Below are 21,147 nucleotides of genomic sequence, written 5' to 3' on the forward strand. Positions count from 1 at the left end.
AACGAGAATCACACTTGCACAACAAGGGTGGATGCTGCATTGAGGAGACCACCTTATTTTTGGGGGTGGGATTTTACAGCCTCGCTTATCCCGAAACTGTAAAATCCCGCCCAAGGTCAGTGGACCTTCCCATTGTCTGCCCCTTGCCCACTCCGATTCCAGGGCCGGGTGGGGCGGTAAAATTCCGGCTTTGATATCTTAAACTCTGTAAAACTTTGTTTTACATCAGTTTTTACTTTGTTGCATTATTCCCTTTTTTGTCTCCTGCTTTTGATGGTGGGTTCAGAAACTGCTCAGTCTTTGGGCTGGAGAAATGGATTCTGGATTGTGAATTTCTTATTCCCTGTGTTTTGAAGAGGAGGGGAAACAGGAACTGGAGAAAGTTAAATTGGAGATGCTGAGAATGAGAAACATAGAAGTATTTTCTTTTGTTTCTAACACATGAGCAGCCAATCTAAGGGATTTGCAGACCTAGATGGACTTATTTGGATTTATGTAGCCATCTTTGCCAGCTTTGCTTTGCAGGCTGCTTTGCACCCCTTCCCCTGCAGGGGAGGGGGGGGGGGGGGGGGTAATAATTGTCACATTGAACAGGCCCCGTATAACGAAGGTCACTGAAGCTCTTTTCAGACAAACCTCAGAACTTATCAATTTTGTGGAGCCTGCAAAGCAAAGGAGAGAAAGTGGGCAGTTTAATTCTGTAGATTGGTAGCATTCCTACTGGTGCAAGGAGCAATGAATGTGACACATGTGGCATTGAACGTCTAATATGACACCTCCCTCAAGTTTTTATAAATAGAGGATGGTTTTCATTGACTAAATGTTTAGCCGGTGTGTGACACCAATCACCTAATCATGTAGAAAAATGCTTACCACCCAGGAAGCTGTCATGAACGTTTTATCAATCTTGATTCTACCATACCAGCCTTGAGGGCACAGAGGTATTTATCATGATGGTTGATTAGTAATCAGGGATATCCCCACAGTCATGATTTATGATTCCAGTAAGGTATCAAGGGACAGAAATGGAGAGCAAATATAAATAATACATAAGCCGACATGGATTTAATAGAACAGACCATAGGCATTTTGAATTTAATTTTACGGCTTGCATAAGGCTGACAAAGCTCCACTATAGTCTGTTAACAGTCTCTCGAATCGTTGTCACTTAGTTTATTCAGTGTAGTATCGTGCAAGAAGGATTAATGCTTTCTAAAGCGGAAGAGAATGATGATAATGAAGTGGGGAAAATCTTTCCATTCCCACTTCGAGGTGGAGGAACTGAAAGGGAGGTGTTGTACCTTGTTGTATTATCTATAAATAGCCAGGAAGTACTTAGCTGAAGGAACTAATGTTTTATAGTGTTCGAGGGGGCCACATTTCACAGCTGCACGAGGCACTGAAGTGAGCCGCACACAACCAGTTCAATACACCTCACTTCAGTCTCTCGTGCAGCTGTGAAATGTGGCCTGCTCCAACACTTATGAAACATTAGTTCCTAGCCAAGTAGTTTCTAGCTATTTATAGATGATACAGCAATATATAACAGAAGGTAATGGAGCTAAAACAACATCAGCCAGCAGGCATAAAAATAGAAGGCATCAACAGAGTAAGCTAAATGAAAAGCTATGAAACCAAGTAACTTGCTTCACTGCCCTCTTTGCCTCCTACCCCCGCAGTTTCCTCACAAAGTTATGAATTCTCAAATGTGTTTGTACCTTCCTTCCATAATAGAGGTCAGACTCTCACATGCCATCATCCAAATCCACAATGTTGAAAACATCTGCAGAGATGCACTCTGAAGTCCACGTGATCAAATGGTTTTGTCTTTCCAGAGCAAGGTGCAATAAAAAGGTTCTAATGATTTCCTAATGCAACAGTTCCCCCCCCCCCCCCCCCCCCCGTCATATTCAAAGTACAACGTAATGGGAGGGAAAGTGAAGATGAAAGTAAGAGGAAAATAAAAGAGAGTGACAAATGAACATAAAAGGGAACCAACAATCCTCAACTGGCATGAAGAGACGCAGTGAGAGGCAGTGTTAGACCTAGCTGGGGCAATGAGGGTGATATATGCCTCGAGGCACAGGGCAAGGCTGGAGTACTTTATTTTGTTGTACCAATATTTACTTAAGAAGACGACACGAAAGAAGAATCAGGAGAAGCAGAGATGATAGAGGTGGTGGGCGGAGAGAAAATTGTTCCAGAAGATGTACGGAAAGGGCTGGCTATGCTGAGAAAGTCACCTGGTCTAGGTGACTTGCATCCTACGTTACCAAGGGAAGTCGAAGAACTTGCCAGAATCTCCAAATCTTCCCGAGATACGAGGAAGGTACCAGAAGATTGGAGAATGGCAAATGTGACACCAATATTCAAGAATGGGTGTAATGATATTTCTAGGAACTACAAGCAGGTCAGTTCAACAGCAGTGGTGAATATGTTTTAGATACAATAATCAAGGAAAAGGTTAACAGCCACTTGGAGAGGTTTGAATCAATTGAGGAGAGCTGGAATGGATTTGAAAAAGGCTGATTGCACTTGATTAATCTCATTCAATTTTTCGATGAATTAAGTTTAAGTTTATTTATTAGTATCACAAGTAAGTTTACATTTACACTGCAATGAAGTTACTGTGAAAATTCCCTAGTCACCACACTCCGGCACCTGTTCAGGTAAACTGAGGGAGAATTTAGCATGACCAATGCACCTAACCAGCATGTCTTTTGGACTTTGGGACGAAACCGGAGCACCCGGAGGAAACCCACGCAGTCACGGAGGGGGAGGGGGAACAAGACTCCACACAGATAGTGACCCAAGACGGGAATTGAACCCAGGTCCCTGGTGTTGTAAGGCAGCTGTGCTAACCACTGTGACATCATGCCACCCTAAGTGAGAAGATTGATGAAGAGAAAGCAATTGATGTTGTCTGAATGGATTTTAAGAAATCCTGTGACAAAGTGCCACATGAAAAGCTGTTCAACAAAATTGAGGTTCATGGCATCGAAGGGTCAGTGTCAGGTTGGATAAAAAATTGACTTAAGGAGAGCAAACAAGAAGTTGGGGTAAAGTGGATGTTTTTCGAACTGGAACGTAGTAGACAGTGATGTCCCCCAAGGATCACTGATACGATCACAGCATTTTTTGAAACATATCGATGTCTTGGATATTGAAATAAAAGTAACATTTCAAAATTTGCTGATTATACCAAATTTGGAGGTGTGGCAGCAATCACAATTATGCCAATTATACCGGCAACAAGGCAGAGTGAGGCTAGTAGTAGGGACAGACAAGTGGTAAATGGAACTTAATATTGAGAAGTGTGAAGTGATGCAGTTTAGTGGAAGGGGGAGACAAAATTGACTTGATGGCGTTGTTTCAAAGCATGTTCAGCGACAAAGTGACCTGGGGTGCATGTGCATAGTTCTTTAAAGGTGGCACAACAGATTGAGAGAGTGGTTAACAAAGCATATGGAATCTTGGGCTTCATAAATGGAAGTATTGAGTACAAAATTACTTTGAATATAGAGCAACTTGGCAGAAAATGAATACGTCGGCCCAAAGCTTAATCAAAGATTAAAATCTTTGAAACTAAAGAAAAGTCTTGCAGGAGGAGAAGGAAGTGGTGATGTGGAAATTCAAGGAGACAATTTTAGACCGAGGCAACTGAATGCATGGCCATCAATATTGGAGCAAAGCAGAGGAGGACAGGAGGAAATTTTGGTTCCAACTTACATTTTTAATGAAAGCAAGGGTGTATAAATGATTTTTATGTGATTGGCTCATGTAAAAAGACAGAACTACATTTAAATAATGTTTTAAATGACTTCCAGATGTTGCAAAGAATTTCACAGCCTATGAAGTACTTTGGAAGAGTAGATACTTCTAATATAGTGACTGGAATGTACTCTTGTTCTTTTGTGTTACTGGACATATCGTGTATGATGCAGTTACTTCATTTATGTCTGATTATTATCTGTCTATTCATACCTGCTCAGTCAAGTGCAACATCACTGTTGCAACTGGGCAAAGTGTTTCATTTATAAGATGTCAATCTCGGTTTAGTGGGATCAGTGATGCTTCCAAGTCAGAAGTTTTGGATTCAACTCACATTCTAGCAGATAACCTGAGAGAAAGCTGCACTGCTGAAGATGTGTCCTTGCTCAGGGGAATATAAAGCATCTCACTGGAAAAAGATACAAAAGTCTGAAAACATGTACCAAACAGATTCAAGAACAGCTTCTTCCCTGCTATCTTCTGAATGGTCCTATCATATATTAAGCTGACCTTTCTCTTCACCCTACCTGTAACTGCAACATTATATTCTGCACCCTATCCTTTTCCTTTTCCCCTATGTATTTTATGAACAGTATGTGACCTCCGCCCAGTCCTTGTGGAGATCAAGTCCCACCTTCACACTGAGAATAACCTCCATCATGTTGTGTGGCACTATCACCACGCTAAATGAGACAGACTTCAAACCGATCTGACAACTCAAGACTGGGCATCCATGAAGCACTGTGGGCCATCAACAGTACTCCAGCACAATCTGCAACCTCATGGCCCGGCATATCCTCCACTCAACCATTACCATCGAGCCAGTGGTTCAACTCTGGTTCAATGGAAAACATGATGTGGAGATGCCGGCGTTGGACTGGGGTAAGCACAGTAAGAAGTCTCACAACACCAGGTTAAAGTCCAACAGGTTTATTTGGTAGCAAATACCATAAGCTTTCGGAGCAGAGCTCCTTCGTCAGATGGAGTGGATATCTGTTCTCAAACAGGGCACAGACACAGAAATCAAATTACAGAATACTGATTAGAATGCAAATCTCTACAGCCAGCCAGGTCTTAAATGTACAGACAATGTGGGTGGAGGGAGCATTCAACACAGGTTAAAGAGATGTGTATTGTCTCCAGACAGAACAGCTTGTGAAATTCTGCAAGTCCAGGAGGCAAGCTGTGGGGGTTACTGATAATGTGACATAAATCCAACATCCCAGTTTAGGCCGTCCTCATGTGTGCGGAACTTGGCTATCAGTTTCTGCTCAGCGAAAAATGGAAAATGCAGGAGGGCATGTCAGGAGCAACACCAGACATACCTAAAAATGAGGTGTCAACGTGGTGAAGCTACCAAACAGGACTACTTGCATGCCAAATGGCAAAAACAGCAAATGATAGACAGAGCTAAGCGATCCCACAACCAACAGATCAGATCTAAGCTCTGCAATCCATCCACATCCAGTTGAGCATGGTGGTGAACAATTAAACAATTCACTGGAGGAGGAGGCTCCACAAATATTCCCATCCTCAATGATGGAGGAGCCAAGCACATCAGTGCCAAAGATAAGGCTGAGGTATTCGCAGCAATCTTCAGCCAGAAGTGCCGAGTGGTTGATCCATCTCAGCCTCCTCCAGTGGTCCCCAGCATCTCAGATGCCAGTCTCCAGCCAAGTCGATTCACTCCACATGATATCAAGAAACAGTTGGAGGCACTGGATACTGCAAAGGCAATGGGCCCTGATAACATTCTGGCAATAGTACTGAAGGCTTGTGCTCCAGAACGTGCCGCTCCCCTAGCCAAGCTCTCCCAGTACAGTTACAACACTGGCATCTACCCAACAATGTGGAAACTTGCCCAGTATGTCCTGTACACAAAAAGCCGGTCAAATCCAACCTGGCCAATTACCGCCCAATCAGTCTACTCTCGATCATCAGTAAAGTGATGGAAGGGAAAATCAACAGTGCTATCAAGCAGCACCTGCTCAGTAATACGTGTTCAATAACGCCCAGTTTGAGTTTCGCCAGGGTCACTCAACTCCTAACCTCATTACAGCCTTGGTTCAAACATGGACAAAACAGCTGACTTCCAGAAGTGAGGTGAGAGTGACAGCCCTTGACATCAAGGCCGCATTCGACCGAGTGTGGCATCAAGGAGCCCTAGCGAAATTGGAATCAATGGATATCAAGGGGAAAACTCTCTGCTGGTTGGAGTCATATCTGGCATATAGGAAGATGGTTGAGGTTGTGGAGGGTCAGTCATCTCAGCTCCATGACATCTCTGCAGGAGTCCCTCAGGGGAGTGTCCTTGGCCCAACATTCTTCAGCTGCTTCATCAATGACCTTCCCTCCATCATAAGATCAGAAGTGGGGATGTTCGCCAATGATTGCACAATGTTCAGCACCATCCATGACTCCTCAGATACTGAAGCAGTCCATGTTCAAATGCAACAAGATCTGGATGATATCTAGGCTTGAGCTGCCAAGTGGCAAATAACATTCACGCCACACAAGTGCCAGGCAATGACCATCACTAATAAGTGACACTCTAATCACTACCCCTTAACATTCAATGGTGTAACCTTCACTGAATCCCCCACTGTCAACATCCTTGGGGGTTACCATTGACCAGAAACACAGTGGCTACAAGGGCAGGTCAGAAGCTAGGAATACTACGGCGAGTACTCACCACCTGACTCCCCAGAGCCTATCCACCATCTACAAGGCACAAGTAAGGAGTGTGATGGAATACTCCCCACATACCTGGATGGGTGCAGCTCCAACAACACTCAAGAAGCTTGACACCATCCAGGACAAAGCAGCCCACTTGATTGGCACCACATCTACAAACATTCAATCGTTCCACCACCGATGCTCAGTAGCAGCAGTATGTACGATCTAGAAGATGCACTGCAGCAATTCATCAAAGACAACACCTTCCAAATCTACGACCACTTCCATCTCGAAGGACAAGGGCAGCAGATAAATGGGAACACCACCACCTGCAAGTTCCCCTCCAAGCCACTCACAATCCTGACTTGGAAATATATCGCCGTTCCTTCACAGTCGCTGGGTCAAAATCTTGGAATTCCCTCCCTAACGGCATTGTGGGTCAATCCACAGAACATTGACTGCAGCAGTTCAAGAAGGCAGCTCACCACCACTTTCTCAAGGGCAACTAGGGATGGGCAATAAATGCTGCCCAGCCAGCGACGCCCATGTCCCACGAATGAATTTTTAAAAAATGTTTTGCCTGTATAGTGCAAGAATCAATACATTTCATTGCATCCCAATGTATGGACAGCATGGTGGCACAGTGGTTAGCACAGCTGCTTAACAGCGTCAGGGACCCGCGTTCAATTCCCGGCTTAGGTCACTCTCTGTGTGCAGTTTGCAGTGTGCAGTCTCCCTGTGTGGGTTTCCTCTGGGTCCTCTGGTTTCCTCCCAAAGTCTGAAAGACGTGCTGGTTAGATGTATTGACCCGAACAGGCACCAAAGTGTGGCGACGAGGGGAATTTCACAGTAACTTCATTGCAGTGTTAAAGTAGCTTTATTTGTGACTAAATAAATAAAAAATAATCTGACAATAATAAGTCAAATCATATTAAAGCATCTCAATGGTACTGTTTGAAGAAGAATGGGTCAGTTGCCCTAGAATACATTTGAATGTACAAAATGACAGCCAGCAAGAGACCAGCTGATCCACTTAGCCTGCGCCACACTGATAGTGCCTGGACTATCATGATGAGACACTCCTCTCTCCTTACCGTACCCACTTCTTCACATCCACCATCCAAAGTCATGTAATCTCTTGGAAAAGCAAGAAAGATTAATAAAACTCAGAGCCAATAAGCGAAAATAGAATCACTCCGATCCCCTCAGGCAATTGAAGCAACTTCAGGCTATCACACTGACCGCGTATGTTAACTGTCAATCTCCTAAATAACAATTCCAGATGAAAAGAAAAGTATTCTTTAATAAAACACTCCTGAAGGCTTGCTATCATAGCCTATAGCATTTCTCATTTGGTGTGATATGGTGTTTTTTTTGTTGATTTATAGTTGCATGGAGTAAACATTTATTTATATATTTGATACTGTAATATGAAATATGGGCTTCAATAATAATTTTCAAATTGGAATTAATTAAAGTAACTAATGAAATTCGGTGAAAATGAATAGCCGAGAAATTTTCACCTGTGTGTGTTAATGATATTGTTTCTATATTTTTACTACTAATGACAGATTTTGAGTGGATGCATCTGCATCTGCCTTAAAACAAATTATGACTTTGAGCACTCAACGTATGTGCTGCCCATGTGGTGTTTGGTTTACTATTGAGGGAACTCTTAACTTTGAACTAAAAAAAAAGCTTTGGTTTCCATCTCTACTTATCGAATAAATTCTACACAATATCATCTGAAAATGAACCTCTGTCTTCTGTACTTGGCTGACTTGACATTATTGACTTTAACAATTCCACCCCCATCGTCATCCCTCTGAAGAAGAAAGATTTACTTTCTGCTGCTATCAATACATGCATCTGTCTCTGAGAACATCAAATGTGTCAGTTCACAAACCTCAAAGCTCATCTGATCAGATTTTACATAGCATAATTCAAAATTATCTGTCCTTGTTGGCTGCAGACTATTCCTTTTTCAACCAGGCATTTGAAATCACGCTGAAATATGAATCCTGGAAGTGGTAGCAAATGAATTAGCTATAAAATGATTGAGAAAATAAGCACTTCACATTTGAGTTTGAGTTTGTGCTTGATGTACGCGCTCATCTCTTCCTGCTTCCCCCAACAAAACAATGCCAGGATCCCCTCTTTAGCAATAGTTGACCCATTGGGCAGAATTTTTACACTGCCCAGGTGGGCAGACACATGCGCACCTGACCCAGAAGCATGTAAAATCGTGCGAGAAGACATCGGGCAAGCATCTCGACATCATTGTGCACTCGTGATGTTCTGTATTTTTAGATTGGGCAACACGGGCAAGCAGCCAATCCATTTTTGTTGTTTTGTCATCCAAGGGACCATTTGCTAAATGATTGGGCCAAAGGCAACCTCCAAATTGTATGAGCAGACACCCAGTACCCAAGGCTCTCGAGGTCACTGTGGCATTTACATTTATTGGCTCTGGATCGTTCAAGGCTCTGTGGGTGATCTTTGCAGAGTCTCCCAGTCAGCTGCGCACAGCTATGTTAAGCTGGTGACTGACGCGCTCTTCAGGTGGGTGAGAATATTTATCCATTTCAGGATGGATAAAGTCAGCCAGGCTGAGTGGCCAAGAAGCTTCGTTGCAATTGTAGATTTTCCTCACATCCACGGGGGTCACTGATTGCACACTTGTGGCCATCAAAGCACCAGTCGCCAGCCAGGCGCCTTTATCAATCGGAAAGGGTTTCATTCCGTGAAAGTTCAGATAGTTTCTGACCACGGGATGCATTTCTACAGGTTTGTGCTAGGTACCCTGGCAGTTCTCATGATGCCTACATACTCACAAGTGCAAAGGTTGTTCACGGTTCGAGCTCACCTCGATGGACAGTTGCTTGGTGACAAGAAGTATCCCTTGAAAAGGTGGCTGATTTATGATATCACTCAGGTACTCGAGGACACAGACAGAGGAAAGATATGATCTCTGCCATATCTCCACAAGGGCGCTGGTGGAGAGGACAATTTGGTCCACTGAAAATGAGGTTCTGATGCCTGGACCACTCCGGCAGTGCCCCACAATATCCGCCAGAGTGAGTGTCACTCATCGTCATTGTTTGCTGTGCTCTGCATAACTTAGCTCTCTCTTGGCGGGGGGGAGCCACAGGATGAGGAGGACACTGAGACAGATGCACCAGCCTCAGAGGAAGAATCCAATGAAGCCTGAGATGCAGAGCCCAGGCAGCAGATGGCGAAGACGAAGAGGTTGGAATGGGGAACCTTCAGGGAAGCAGGTTCACCAGTGAGGCCTTGATTCAGCATTCCTTCAGCTAAACTGCCAAGGCCTGCCTTCCACCTGAGACCAAGGGCACCGCCTTCTTCCCAGACGTCTCATGCATTATCATTCCATGAGCCCAATGTCACATCACTGCCCCAAACGCCTTTCGTCAGGCATTGATGAGGCAAACACCTATCGAATACATAGGACACTCAAAGCTGGTGGGCAAGGAACTCGTGTCTCTTTATGACGTTGAAGTAAAAATAACAGCCAACTTCTAAACACATGAGCATAGGTCACCTGTCCAAACCAATTGCTTTGCTCTCTGTGTCTTAAGTTTAGGTTTGCAGGTGCCATGTCTTGGCGCCTCCCCCTCGCTGACAGTGGTATTAGTGGCAGGTTGTTGACTGTGGTGTCCGGTTTGCATGGATGATCTTGGCAGTCGTGCTCTGGCCGTTGGGCCTGAGTAGGCGCCACCTGAGAGGGTGCGCTCAGTGACATTTCTAGGCACTCCTCAGTCGCTGCAGACTCTGAGGATGGCACAGTGAATGGCAGAGAGGCTGAGGAGATGCTGCCCCTGTCCGGATGCTGTGACAGGAGACAACAACAATGACAGGCAGTTCATCTGCCATTATGACCTGGACCCCCTTGCTCATTACTGATGGATGGGAACCCACTGAGAGTCTGAGTATCGCATCCTTCTCTTACACTGACAGTGACCTCCTGAGGTCAGTGCATGTGTGAGTGCTTTGATGAACCTGGGGCTTCAGATCTTCTCTCCAGCCTTTACACGTACAGGCACAGGTTTCTTTTCTGAGATCTGAATCCCACGCCTTTGAGTGCAACCAGGGATGAGCACCCTCCATCAGTTCCCCATCCTGGACAATGCCACTGTAACCAAATGTGCCAGACCAGGTCGTGCCTGCTGACCGCAACTGCTCCCTTTGTCCTGGCCTCCTTGGTGAGGTGGAGTGGCCTCGTCCTTCCATTCCGCAGCATGACAATGTCCCTCCTGGCTGTCATCATCTCCATAAGGGCTCGTAGACACTGATCAGAAAAACCAAAGGCTTGCTCCCACCTGAAATGTCCTCCCGCATGAGGTGTCTTCTTGGAGTTACTGCCGGCATGATGGAGAGCTCCCTCTACCTCCTCTGTTGTCTTCTGACAGCTGACTTTAAACTTCATGACTGCCACCATTGGACCCCGAGCCCACCACCCTCCTGCCAGCCTCGCTGACCCTTCCCGGATGCTTTTCACACTGGCTGCTACTTAAGTGGCATAATATCGTGATTGTTAACTGATCTCGTGCAGGACCAGGGAACATGGCCGCTTCCGGTCCAGCCCACAGTGCACATACATTGTGCATAAAACTTTGGCCATTGTCTTTAAAGGAAACTATACTAACCAGCTTCTTGAACATTTATTCAGTTTCAACATCTCTTTGCTCCAGAATTGAACCATTTCTGGTCACCATTTACAACTCATCCTATGCCTTATGGTCTTAGGAGATCAGGGGTTATGGGGAAAAGGCAGGAGAATGGGAATGAGAAAAATATCAGCCATGATTGAGTGGCAGAGCAGACCCGATGGGCTGAGTGGCCTAATTCTGCTCTTATGTCTTATGGTCTTATGGTCTTAACAGGGAAAAGATGATGGCCGGGATTTTATGACTTTGCTCGGGCGAGGCTTGTAAAATCCCACCCCGAGGCCAACAGAGAATTTTGTTCTGCAAGCTTCGCCCGCCCCAATTCTGGGGTGGACGTGCCGGTAGAATTCTGGCTGGTGACTCATTTCCCAATCGAAACTAATTTGTTATTCTTGAGACAACAGTCAAAGCGGGGATAAAGTTATGAAGGTTATATTGAAATAATAAATTAAACTGATGAATCACCTAATGATTATAGCTAAGACACCAGCTACAAATGAAGTCAAATTAGCTTTTGTCTATCTTATTTTATGTGTAGCTTTTGTTATAAAATAAGGATTACAATGTCAACGACAATTTATGCCCAGGTTAAGATTGATGAATTTCTCAGTTGAAAGTATGTTTTATTCAATTGAGAATGCAGACTGTCAAAATGCATCAGGTTAATAATTTACATCACCCAAATCCAACTGTCCAAAGCCTGCTGTAATCAAACCCACTTCAATGAATAATTGACAAAAGGCCTGAACTTCCTGGAAGTGGGCAATCAGAATTGGATTGCCACTCCACTCAGAGGGCAGGATTCTCTGGTTGTGCATGCCCTAACGCCGGAAGTTCCCACCTGAGCTTAACGGACCTTTGCATGGTCTGCAAAATTTTCTGTCCCGCCTGCTGTGATTCCCGCGGCAGGCGAGACAGGAGAATTTCGGCCAAACTGTTTTGTTTTTTCGATTCTTTCCTGCCTGACATTCTGACTCAAAATGGGTGTGATCCAGACAATGGAGTAGAGTCGAGTGCAGCTTTGTTGGATTCAAGAAGGCACGCCCCCTGTCTTAAGATCCAGCAGAGATTAAAGGGCCCTTGATCGGCCAGGGAGTAGGTAAGTGGGGATGATTTGGGGCGCAGAGATTTTGGGGTGAGTCTCAGGATGGGGGATGTTGAACCTTGAGGAGAGAGATTGGTGGGGATGGGCCTTGGATAAGGGGTGGAAAGTCGGGCCTCAGGACCTCGGGTCTTGGGGGAAATGGATCTCAGGGCTGGCACTTGGGATTGGCACAGTAAGGAGTCTAACAACCCTAGGTTAAAGTCCAACAGGTTTATTTGGTACCAAACGCCACTAGCTTTCGGAGCGCTGCTCCTTCGTCAGGTGAGTGGATCTCCCACTCACCTGATGAAGGAGCAGCGCTCCGAAAGCTAGTGGCGTTTGCCACCAAATAAACCTGTTGGACTTTAACCTGGTGTTGTTAGACTCCTTACTGTGTTTACCCCAGTCCAACGCCAGCATCTCCACATCATGACTTGGGATTGGGCCATGGGAACAGAGGGGTCGAGTCAGGCCTCTGTGAGGGTGGGGGCAGGGGGAGTGGGTTGGTGACCAGGCTTGGGATCTTGGAGAGGGAGGTCTGGTCCAACCTCAGGGTCTAGCCCGGGGAGAAGGTAGGGGGTCAGATCTCTGAGCTCGCAATGGGGGGTCAGGTTGAGTCTGGTCAGGTCAGGCCTTGGGGTTTGTGGGAGGGATTGGGTATGGGGTTTGTGGGAGGGGGGGTCAGGTTGGACCTTGGGGTTGAGTCATTGGGGGATGTTCAAGAAGCTATTGAGATATTTGAAAATGAGGATGAGAAATTTAAAATTGAAGCGTTGCACAACTGTCATTGTTAAAGAATAAGATGTTAAAATAAATTGCTAAAGTCTGGATTTGCTCATTTTAAGTGTTCTGCCTCAGTAAAGTTGAAGTATTCAACCCTTTTTAATTAGCCTGTTAAATTCTTTTTACAAGCATTTTTGTTAAGGTGCAGAAATTGCTCATTAACAATGACTCTGTCATTTTCACCTCATCAAATGTTATTGCTCAAGCATTAGCCAGGTTTCTGGACAAGAGTGCCAAATGATACACAGCAATCAGTAGGGGGAGAGGGAAGTTCCTAATCATGTCTTGGATGGGGGAGACAAAAGTTCCAGCTATAACCAGGGCTGGGTGGGGAGAGGTATCCAAAGGTTTTCATGTGAGGCTTGGCGGAGCACTCCTGCCTCCGACGGGCACATAAGGAGTGGGAGAAGTGCAGGTCTTCCCCTTGACCTACATTTAAGCTACGTTGAATCTTAATTAGGCTCCTACCTGCCTTTAGTGGGAGCCTCGGCGATGGTTTTTATTTGTAAAAACATAAATGGGACAGAAATCGGGTCAGTTTGGGGTCAGGTTGCTTGACCTCTATATTTTAAATCCGAGGCCTCTGTCTCTATAAATAATGGGAAGCCACCTCTATAGTAGATGGCTATTCGTCATGCTGATAAGGTGAAAATAATTGCAATGCTGAATGGGCCCGAAGGTTTTCCAGACTGAAATCGCTAAATGGTTTGATTTATCACAGCCGTGGAAATGTTGCACAGTCAAAAGTAAAGATAAAAAATTATGGATGAATGGCATCACAATGCGAAAAGCTTGGAATGGAAAAGGTGAGTGAAGCGAATGTCATGTTGCCTTGCTGAGTTGGTTTTGAGAGTGCCTGCTCAGTTGACATTCTAAATAAATTGGCTGCTTATACTTCAAAAACGAAAAGCGAGTAGAATCTTTCGGAAGAATATCGGCCGTACATCATCTACCCGGTTCTCATCAGAAGGTAATTTTCCACTTGAAATTTAAAACTGTGTGGAGCACTGCCTTTTTTTTCCAAGAGTAACTCCTGCTGGGACCTTGTCCTTTAAAATAAGATCCACAATGGACATAAAAAGGAAAAAGCACAAGCCGAATGTTCAATCATTTTGTGTTTTAACTTAGAAGGCTGTGAACAAAACGAATTGTTTAATTGTTGGCAAAAACGAGAATCCAAATGCTTCAACATGTTCATTTGCAGCAAATGCAAGCGATGTATATAGAGTTGACAGCCCTGCTTGGATGATACAACACTTATTAACAGAGCAATTACAGGAGATAAACAACAGCAGACGCCATCTCCCTGGCCCTGCACTCAACCCTGGAACACCTAGATAACAAGGGCACCTATGTCAGACTCTTCTTTATTGACTACAGCACAGCCTTCACCACTATTATTCCCATGAAACTCATCTCCAAGCTCTGTGGCCTGGGCCTCGGCACCTCCGTCTGCGATTGGACCCTGAACTTCCTAACTCACAGACCACAATCAGTAAGGATAGGCAACAACGCCTCCTCCACAATCATCCTCAACACCGATGCCCCACAAGGCTGTGTTTTCAGCCCCCTACTATACTCCTTATACACCTATGACTGTGTGGCAAAATTCCCCTCCAATTCAATTTTCAAGTTTGCTGACGGCACTACCGTAGTGGGTCGGATCTCAAACAATGATGAGATAGAGTACAGGAATGAGATAGAGAATCTGGTGAACTGGTGCGGCAACAATAAGCTCTCCCTCAATGTCAACAAAGCAAAGGAGATTGTCATCGAATTCAGGAAGCGTAAATGAGAACATGCCCCTGTCTACCTCAACGGGGACAAAGCAGAAAGGGTCGAGAGCTTTTAAGTTGTTGGGTGTCCAGATCGCCAACAACCTGTCCTGGTTCCCCCATACCAACGCTATAGTTAAGAAAGCCCACCAATGCCTCTACTTTCTCAGAAGATGAAGGAAATTTGGCATGTCAGCTACAAGTCTCATCAACTTTTACATATGCACCATAGAAAGCATTCTTTCTGGTTGTATCTCAGCTTGGTATGGCTCCTGCTCTGCCCAAGACTGCAAAGAACTACAAAAGGTCGTGAATGTAGCCCAATCCATCACGCAAACCAGCCTCCCATCCATTGACTCTGTCTACACTTCCCGTTGCCTTGGCAGAGCAGCCAGCATAATTAAGGAACCCATGCATCCTGGACATTCTCTCTTCCACTTTCTTCCATCGGGAAAAAGATACAAAAGTCTGAAGTCATGTACCAACCCATTCAAGAACAGCTTCTTCCCTGTTGCTATCAGACTTTTGAATGGACTTACCTTGCATTAAGTTGATCTTTCTCCACACCTAGCTATGACTGTAACACTACATTCTGCACTCTCTCGTTTCCTTCTCTATGAACGGTATGTTTTGTCTGTATAGCGTGTAAGAAACAATACTTTTCAAAATAAAAATAAGGAAGAAACCTTTACTTTATCACCATTGTAGCTCTCAACAGTATATGGGGTTGTCTAATGTGAAGGCGATTTTCATATTCCCCAACACAACATGGCTAATCTAGCCCGGAGAACACGTGTTGCCAACTGTTAGATCACATTTGAGTACTTTGTTTTGGGCACTGCAGGTTAGTTGGCCAGATTCTTCTATTTTGGAGTGTGATTGATGGCAGGCATAGAAGTTGGACTGATTTCCACTGAGGACAAGGGTTGGCTAGCCATGTGCGATCTTGTGCTGTTCAGCTCATTACTAATGCATCAATGAGGAGCTCACTGATTCTTATGCAGGCAGGAAGTTGTCATTCCCACCATCGCCTCCATAGGGTCAAAGATCTGGCAGCCATACGTAAAGGGCAACTGGACAGCCTGCCATATTCCTTCCACTTTCATTCAGCCACTGCTCCACCCTTCCCCTTTAAATCTTCCTCCCTTCCTTGGCCATCCTCCACACAACTGCACTGCCACCACCCAGTCTCAGGCATGATTAGCATTTAACTATACGCCCCAAAAAGGACAATTCCGATAAGGTGAGCGTTTAATGAGAAGGCATGACTTACAGGTGCATGCAAAAGCAATTCTGACAGCGCTCATCAGGAAGCTTCACCCACCTTTAAAGGCCTGACAAAATTTTCACACAAAGGACAGTGGAAGTAAGGAATTCTCCCATAAAAAGCAGCATATGCTATTATATTATGATATCACCGCTGAACACCATATGGGTTCAGCTGTGGTGTTTCAATTATGAGACTTGGATGTTTAAACACAAAGGGGGCGATCTTACCAAGAGAATTCTCAGTACCGAATGAGCGTGAAAACGGGAGAGAATTTCACGCATTTTTTGGGCATGCTCTCAGACATTAACCTCTCACCGGTAGGGGGGGTGGACAGAGTCTACTCATGCCGGAAAACCGGCTGATGGCTGCTAGAATGCACCATTGCGTTTGCGCCTGATTTCCAAATGCATTATGTACAATAGTGCATAGCGATTTGGGAGATTGTCCCTCCTATGGACATCACCACCCTTTCTCCTCTACCCCCGGCGACCCCTGATGCAGAGTGTATGGCTCCCCACACGCTGCCTCCCGTTGGGCCCCAACCCTTGGCACTGCCTTGTGCCCTGGGGGTACTGCCAGGTTGCCAGTCTGGCAGTTCCAGGGTGCCCGGTGGACAATGCAAGTGTGCCTGGCTGACATTTCCAGGGTCCTAGACTGGCAGTGTCAGGCTGGCACTGCCCAAAAGGCACTTCCCCCCCCTCCCCCCCCCTGCCCCAGCCACCCAGGTGGCCTCAATAGCCTGTAGTCCCACCAGCAAGGCCAGCACATCTGGTCCCCATTGCTGGGGACTATACCATACCATACCCATCATACATGATCTTCAACAATGAGGACCAACACCGACGTGGCCATTCAGGCAAGTGAGCCTGGACGATTATGTCCCGGCAATTCAGGGCTGGTATCATCTCGGGAGGAGAGAAATCTCGCGTGAAATCAGTTTTTCACCTTGGCTTTTCATGATTTTACTGGCTCACCCACTGATGACCAATGTGACAAGTCAGTAAGATCGCACCCAACAATTTATTGTTAATCTTTAACTATTTACAGATCCCAGATATCACCAATTATGGTGCTTCTCCGTGCAGGCTGCTTCCAGAGTGTTCTCTCTGAGTCTAATACCATGTGACTCTATACACATCGCCATGAGCCGTGGTATTCTCCAGACACACGTTAACCCTTGCTCTGCCAGACACTTTTACATTACAATGGCGTGCAGGCATGTATGATATAATACAACAGATGTTAGTTAAATAAATAATATTAAAGCTGAGATCAATGTATTTTTCGCTAAACAGGGGCATAAAAGAAGCTGGATTGTTCAAATAGGTGATAATTTTGAATACCATGTGTATGGCGGTAAAACATGGAGGGCAGCGCATGGATGGATAACAGCAAAAGCTATTCCAGATCACCAGGATTTGGCCCAGATGAATGGAAACTGTTTCAGCACCAGAATCCTTGGCTGTGGATCAATTTGAAGAGCTTGTTGGAATGGGCAATAAATTTCAACATTTTCCAAAGTAAACTGCAGCTGAAATGATTGAATCCACTGGGGCTGATAATCTCTCTCTCTGCGTTGAACATTTGAAGGATGTGCCCATGTCTATTAAAAAATTGAGATGATTGCGCATTGGACAAAATTGAAAAATTACTTGGCATGTCAATCTGAATTATCAAAAACATTTTGAGCATTCTCTAAACGAGAGGACACAGTTAATCTGGCATCTCTAACCAAAAGGGAGGCATTAAATGTTGAACTTTTGGAAAAATGAATAATTGTTGCATTATTGCTAATTAACCAAAATTTAAAAGTCCCTTCCATAAACAAGGACCTTCTATTTTGAAGCATTTGTTAGCTGCATTGTAATGTGCAGACCGCAATGAAGCAAATCACATAAGTACATTTTCAGTAATCCATTGTTATGTGACTATCCCTTCACCATTGAAATTACAATCCAATTTTCATTCCATTGTTGGCTTTTTGCCAAACTTGATACGATTGTAAACTGGGTAAGAGAATAGAACTATTAAGTGAGTGAAATTACTTTACAAAATCATTATTCATTTAATTGTTTTACATTGTCCTTGCTGTTTAAATAGTTTTGTACGAGTACTTTTTGAAAATTGGGTATATTTTCCACACAAACATAATAACAGAGAGTTTTTACATCCTGCACCTGGTGGAGTTCAATGTGCTGTCCTCCTCAGTTCAGGTCAACAGTGTCACCACGTACACTCTAGCGATGTATTAAATTGCTCATTATTGCTTCCAGTTCTTTTGTCTAATTATTCACCCCTTGACAGGTTACACCTGGGAGAATCTCTCAGAGTCGAGCTGGTCACCAAAACTTTGCTTCAATTGCAGAGTTGCTCTCCTTTTATGCAAATTAAAAGTCTCTATACAAATATGGTATAAATTTGTATCCTTGCCGGTGGGATCTCGTTTTCTGATTTTCCCCGCCCCTCGCTGGTTAAATAAGGCTCCCACCCTTTTGATGCATTTTAAATAAATGTTAATATGATTAGCAGGTTTCCCTGTCATATCATCCCCCAACTTTTCAATCCCCCACCCTCATCATCATGTCGGCAAGGCTTGCAACTACTTATCAAAAATGTGAAGCAGCCAAAGAGAACACACCAGGGCACATAGGTAAGCATTGCCCCCGGGGTTTGAGTGGGATGGGGGGGCGGGGGGGGAGAGAGAGAGAGAGAGATACGTGCCGAGGGATTGGCACCACCAGGGTGCCAAAGGCAGTGCCAGGGGGCAGTGCTGGGGTTGGCCCTCTGTAGAGATTCAGTGGAGGGCTCATCCTGGTGCTTATGAGGGTGCGGGTTCCCCATAATTGTGCAGGGGGGTTTCCCAAATGCTTGTGGGAGGGGTGTTCCCCTTATCCATGAAAGATGGGGGATGGGGAGGTACACTGGTATGTGTGTGAGTGAGGAGTTCCCCATTTCTGTCCGGGGTCGGCGGTGGGGGGGAATGCATTTGTTAAGCATAGGTTGGAGCTCCCTTTAAAAAGGGCATCCCGATCTCTGTAAGGGCTGGTATTGCCGACTCTATCAGGCCCTGTCCCACCAACTTGTCGGTGTGGACCATGCCTACAAACTTTTTGTGCACAGAGAGCTGGATTACCTGGAGAGAAAACCCGTCTGTGCAGCTGGAGAGCTGCATTCTGGTTTTCTCACCTCAGGCAGCACTCTGTGCACAGAGTGCAAAAACCCTCCCTCAGCCATGGATATGATAAAGGCCGTAACATTGGAGCTGAAACCACAAAATTGTGCTCTCATGATGTATTCTCCAACCTTAACCGTAAATTTGAATATTCTGGCTCTCCCAGAAAGCTTTTAGGTGATTTTGATGTACAGCCTTCGTACTTGCCAATTACTTTATAATTTGCTCTTTGTCTGTCTGTTAAAATGTGAAAGTAATAAGACTGATTATGGTCAGCAGCAAATGCAGTTAGTTGACTGACATAGTATACTTCGTATGCATTCAACTGCTAGATTGTCAAAAGCTGAAAACACAGTTTGTATTTTGCCAAAGCTGCAGAACAGATTTTCAAATAACCATCTTGGCTGAACCCATACTTTTTGAGGTCACCTAATTGGATAATCTGACCCTGTGTAAATATGTTTTCAAAAACAACAGTCTTGAAAGCTGGGATGAATGAAGATAGGTATTTCACTGAGCCCCTGAACTACACATTTGGATTACTGCTGTTATTAATAGTCCTTTTTTGCTTTGATTTGTAGAGCATAAAACATGTGGGCCAGCTGAATTTCGCTGCCACGACCAGATGACCTGCATCTCATTGAACTGGCTTTGCGATGGTGAACCAGATTGTTCTGATGATTCAGACGAGTCCATTGATCAGTGTAAGTCCATCTTCAATCCTGATAACACTGCCTGCAGGCTTTAAGATTGCTTTAAAAAACTTGCTAACATTTTCTGTGGCCCAGTATAGAATTAACTTGACCTTATATCGGATGTTTAAACCTGCACTCCAAGCTTCCTTTCTCTTGATTGTCATTAGTTAATTTGTTCTGGCGTGGTTGGAATTTTATAATGTATGTTTTTCTTTAAGACGTATATTTAATTCAACATGTGGCTACTGAATATTTAATTTTAAAAAAAATCTTCTTTGTGTCTTTAATAAGATTAGTACAATTAGAATTTAGTGGATGTCACTCAGAATGCGGGAACAATAGTGATGGTTGAGTCAGACTCCAATGGAATTGGCCTAAAACTATCAAACTTAGATCTAAAGCTGGTTGAATCAAAGTTGACAGTTGAAAGTTTTAAAATAACAAATTGCAGTCTGCACAAAGTATTTTTTTGGAAGATGGAAAGAGCTGTCGTTAAATGAACTGGGTGCAAATGCTTTAATGAGCTGTTTCAGACACATCAAATGAATCAATCTGTTTGCAGGTGGAAATTTAGCTGTTTTGCAGAAGTAACTAAATTGAGGAGGCACAAATCTAGTCATCCATTATTAAATTACTTCCTCTCTTCCTCATTGACTCATCAGGTGAATGTGTTTTCACTATGGAATGAAGTTTCATAGACACCCTTTTCTTGTGTTTGGTGATCTTTAGATGGGAAGGGAAAATATCAGCCAGGATATCCTCGCCTTATCATAATCCAGTGACTCCTGCTGCTTCTCAGCCTTTTGGCCAAGATCAAGCATCTGATCAAGCCCAAGCTTGGATTCTGTTTGTTTTCCTTGTTGAGAACTTGAATTGGATTCAATAGGATTTTCAATTTTGTTTTTGCAGCAAGCAAAGAATGGATTTGGGTTTGCCTGGTCCATTCTGAGCATTGGCTTTATAACTTTAAGAAAGGAGTAAAAAAAAAAATACTTGTGGAATTGGGATAATCTGTGACATCTCCCATAGTTTGGTATCTGACCAAGAACAATGTAAGCAACCACATTAAGAATGCTCATTTGGACAGAATAATGGATAACAGCTGGCATCTTTGGGACCATGCTTTGCCTTGAGATGCCATCTTCAGGGAATGGTAGAAAAGGAAGGAGTAATGTGGGTATTGTTTTTCACAATACAGTAAAGCATTACATACACAGACCTGTGAAATTGAAA

General features: G+C 44.3%; 1 protein-coding gene across 1 annotated transcript in view; it reads left to right on the forward strand.

Annotated features, from left to right (window-relative positions):
• Positions 1-2,167: 2,167 nt before the first annotated feature.
• Positions 2,168-21,147, forward strand: part of LOC144504127 (low-density lipoprotein receptor-related protein 1-like) — a 1,391,705-nt gene continuing 1,372,725 nt past the window's right edge. Inside the window, exons 1-3 of the mRNA XM_078229303.1 lie at positions 2,168-2,410; positions 13,724-13,808; positions 19,801-19,923. Of these exons, the coding sequence (XP_078085429.1) occupies positions 2,168-2,410; positions 13,724-13,808; positions 19,801-19,923 (451 nt within the window). The remainder of the gene's footprint in view (positions 2,411-13,723; positions 13,809-19,800; positions 19,924-21,147) is intronic.

Source organism: Mustelus asterias, chromosome 14, assembly GCF_964213995.1.
Source record: "Mustelus asterias chromosome 14, sMusAst1.hap1.1, whole genome shotgun sequence".
In the NCBI taxonomy this organism is placed as follows: domain Eukaryota; kingdom Metazoa; phylum Chordata; class Chondrichthyes; order Carcharhiniformes; family Triakidae; genus Mustelus; species Mustelus asterias.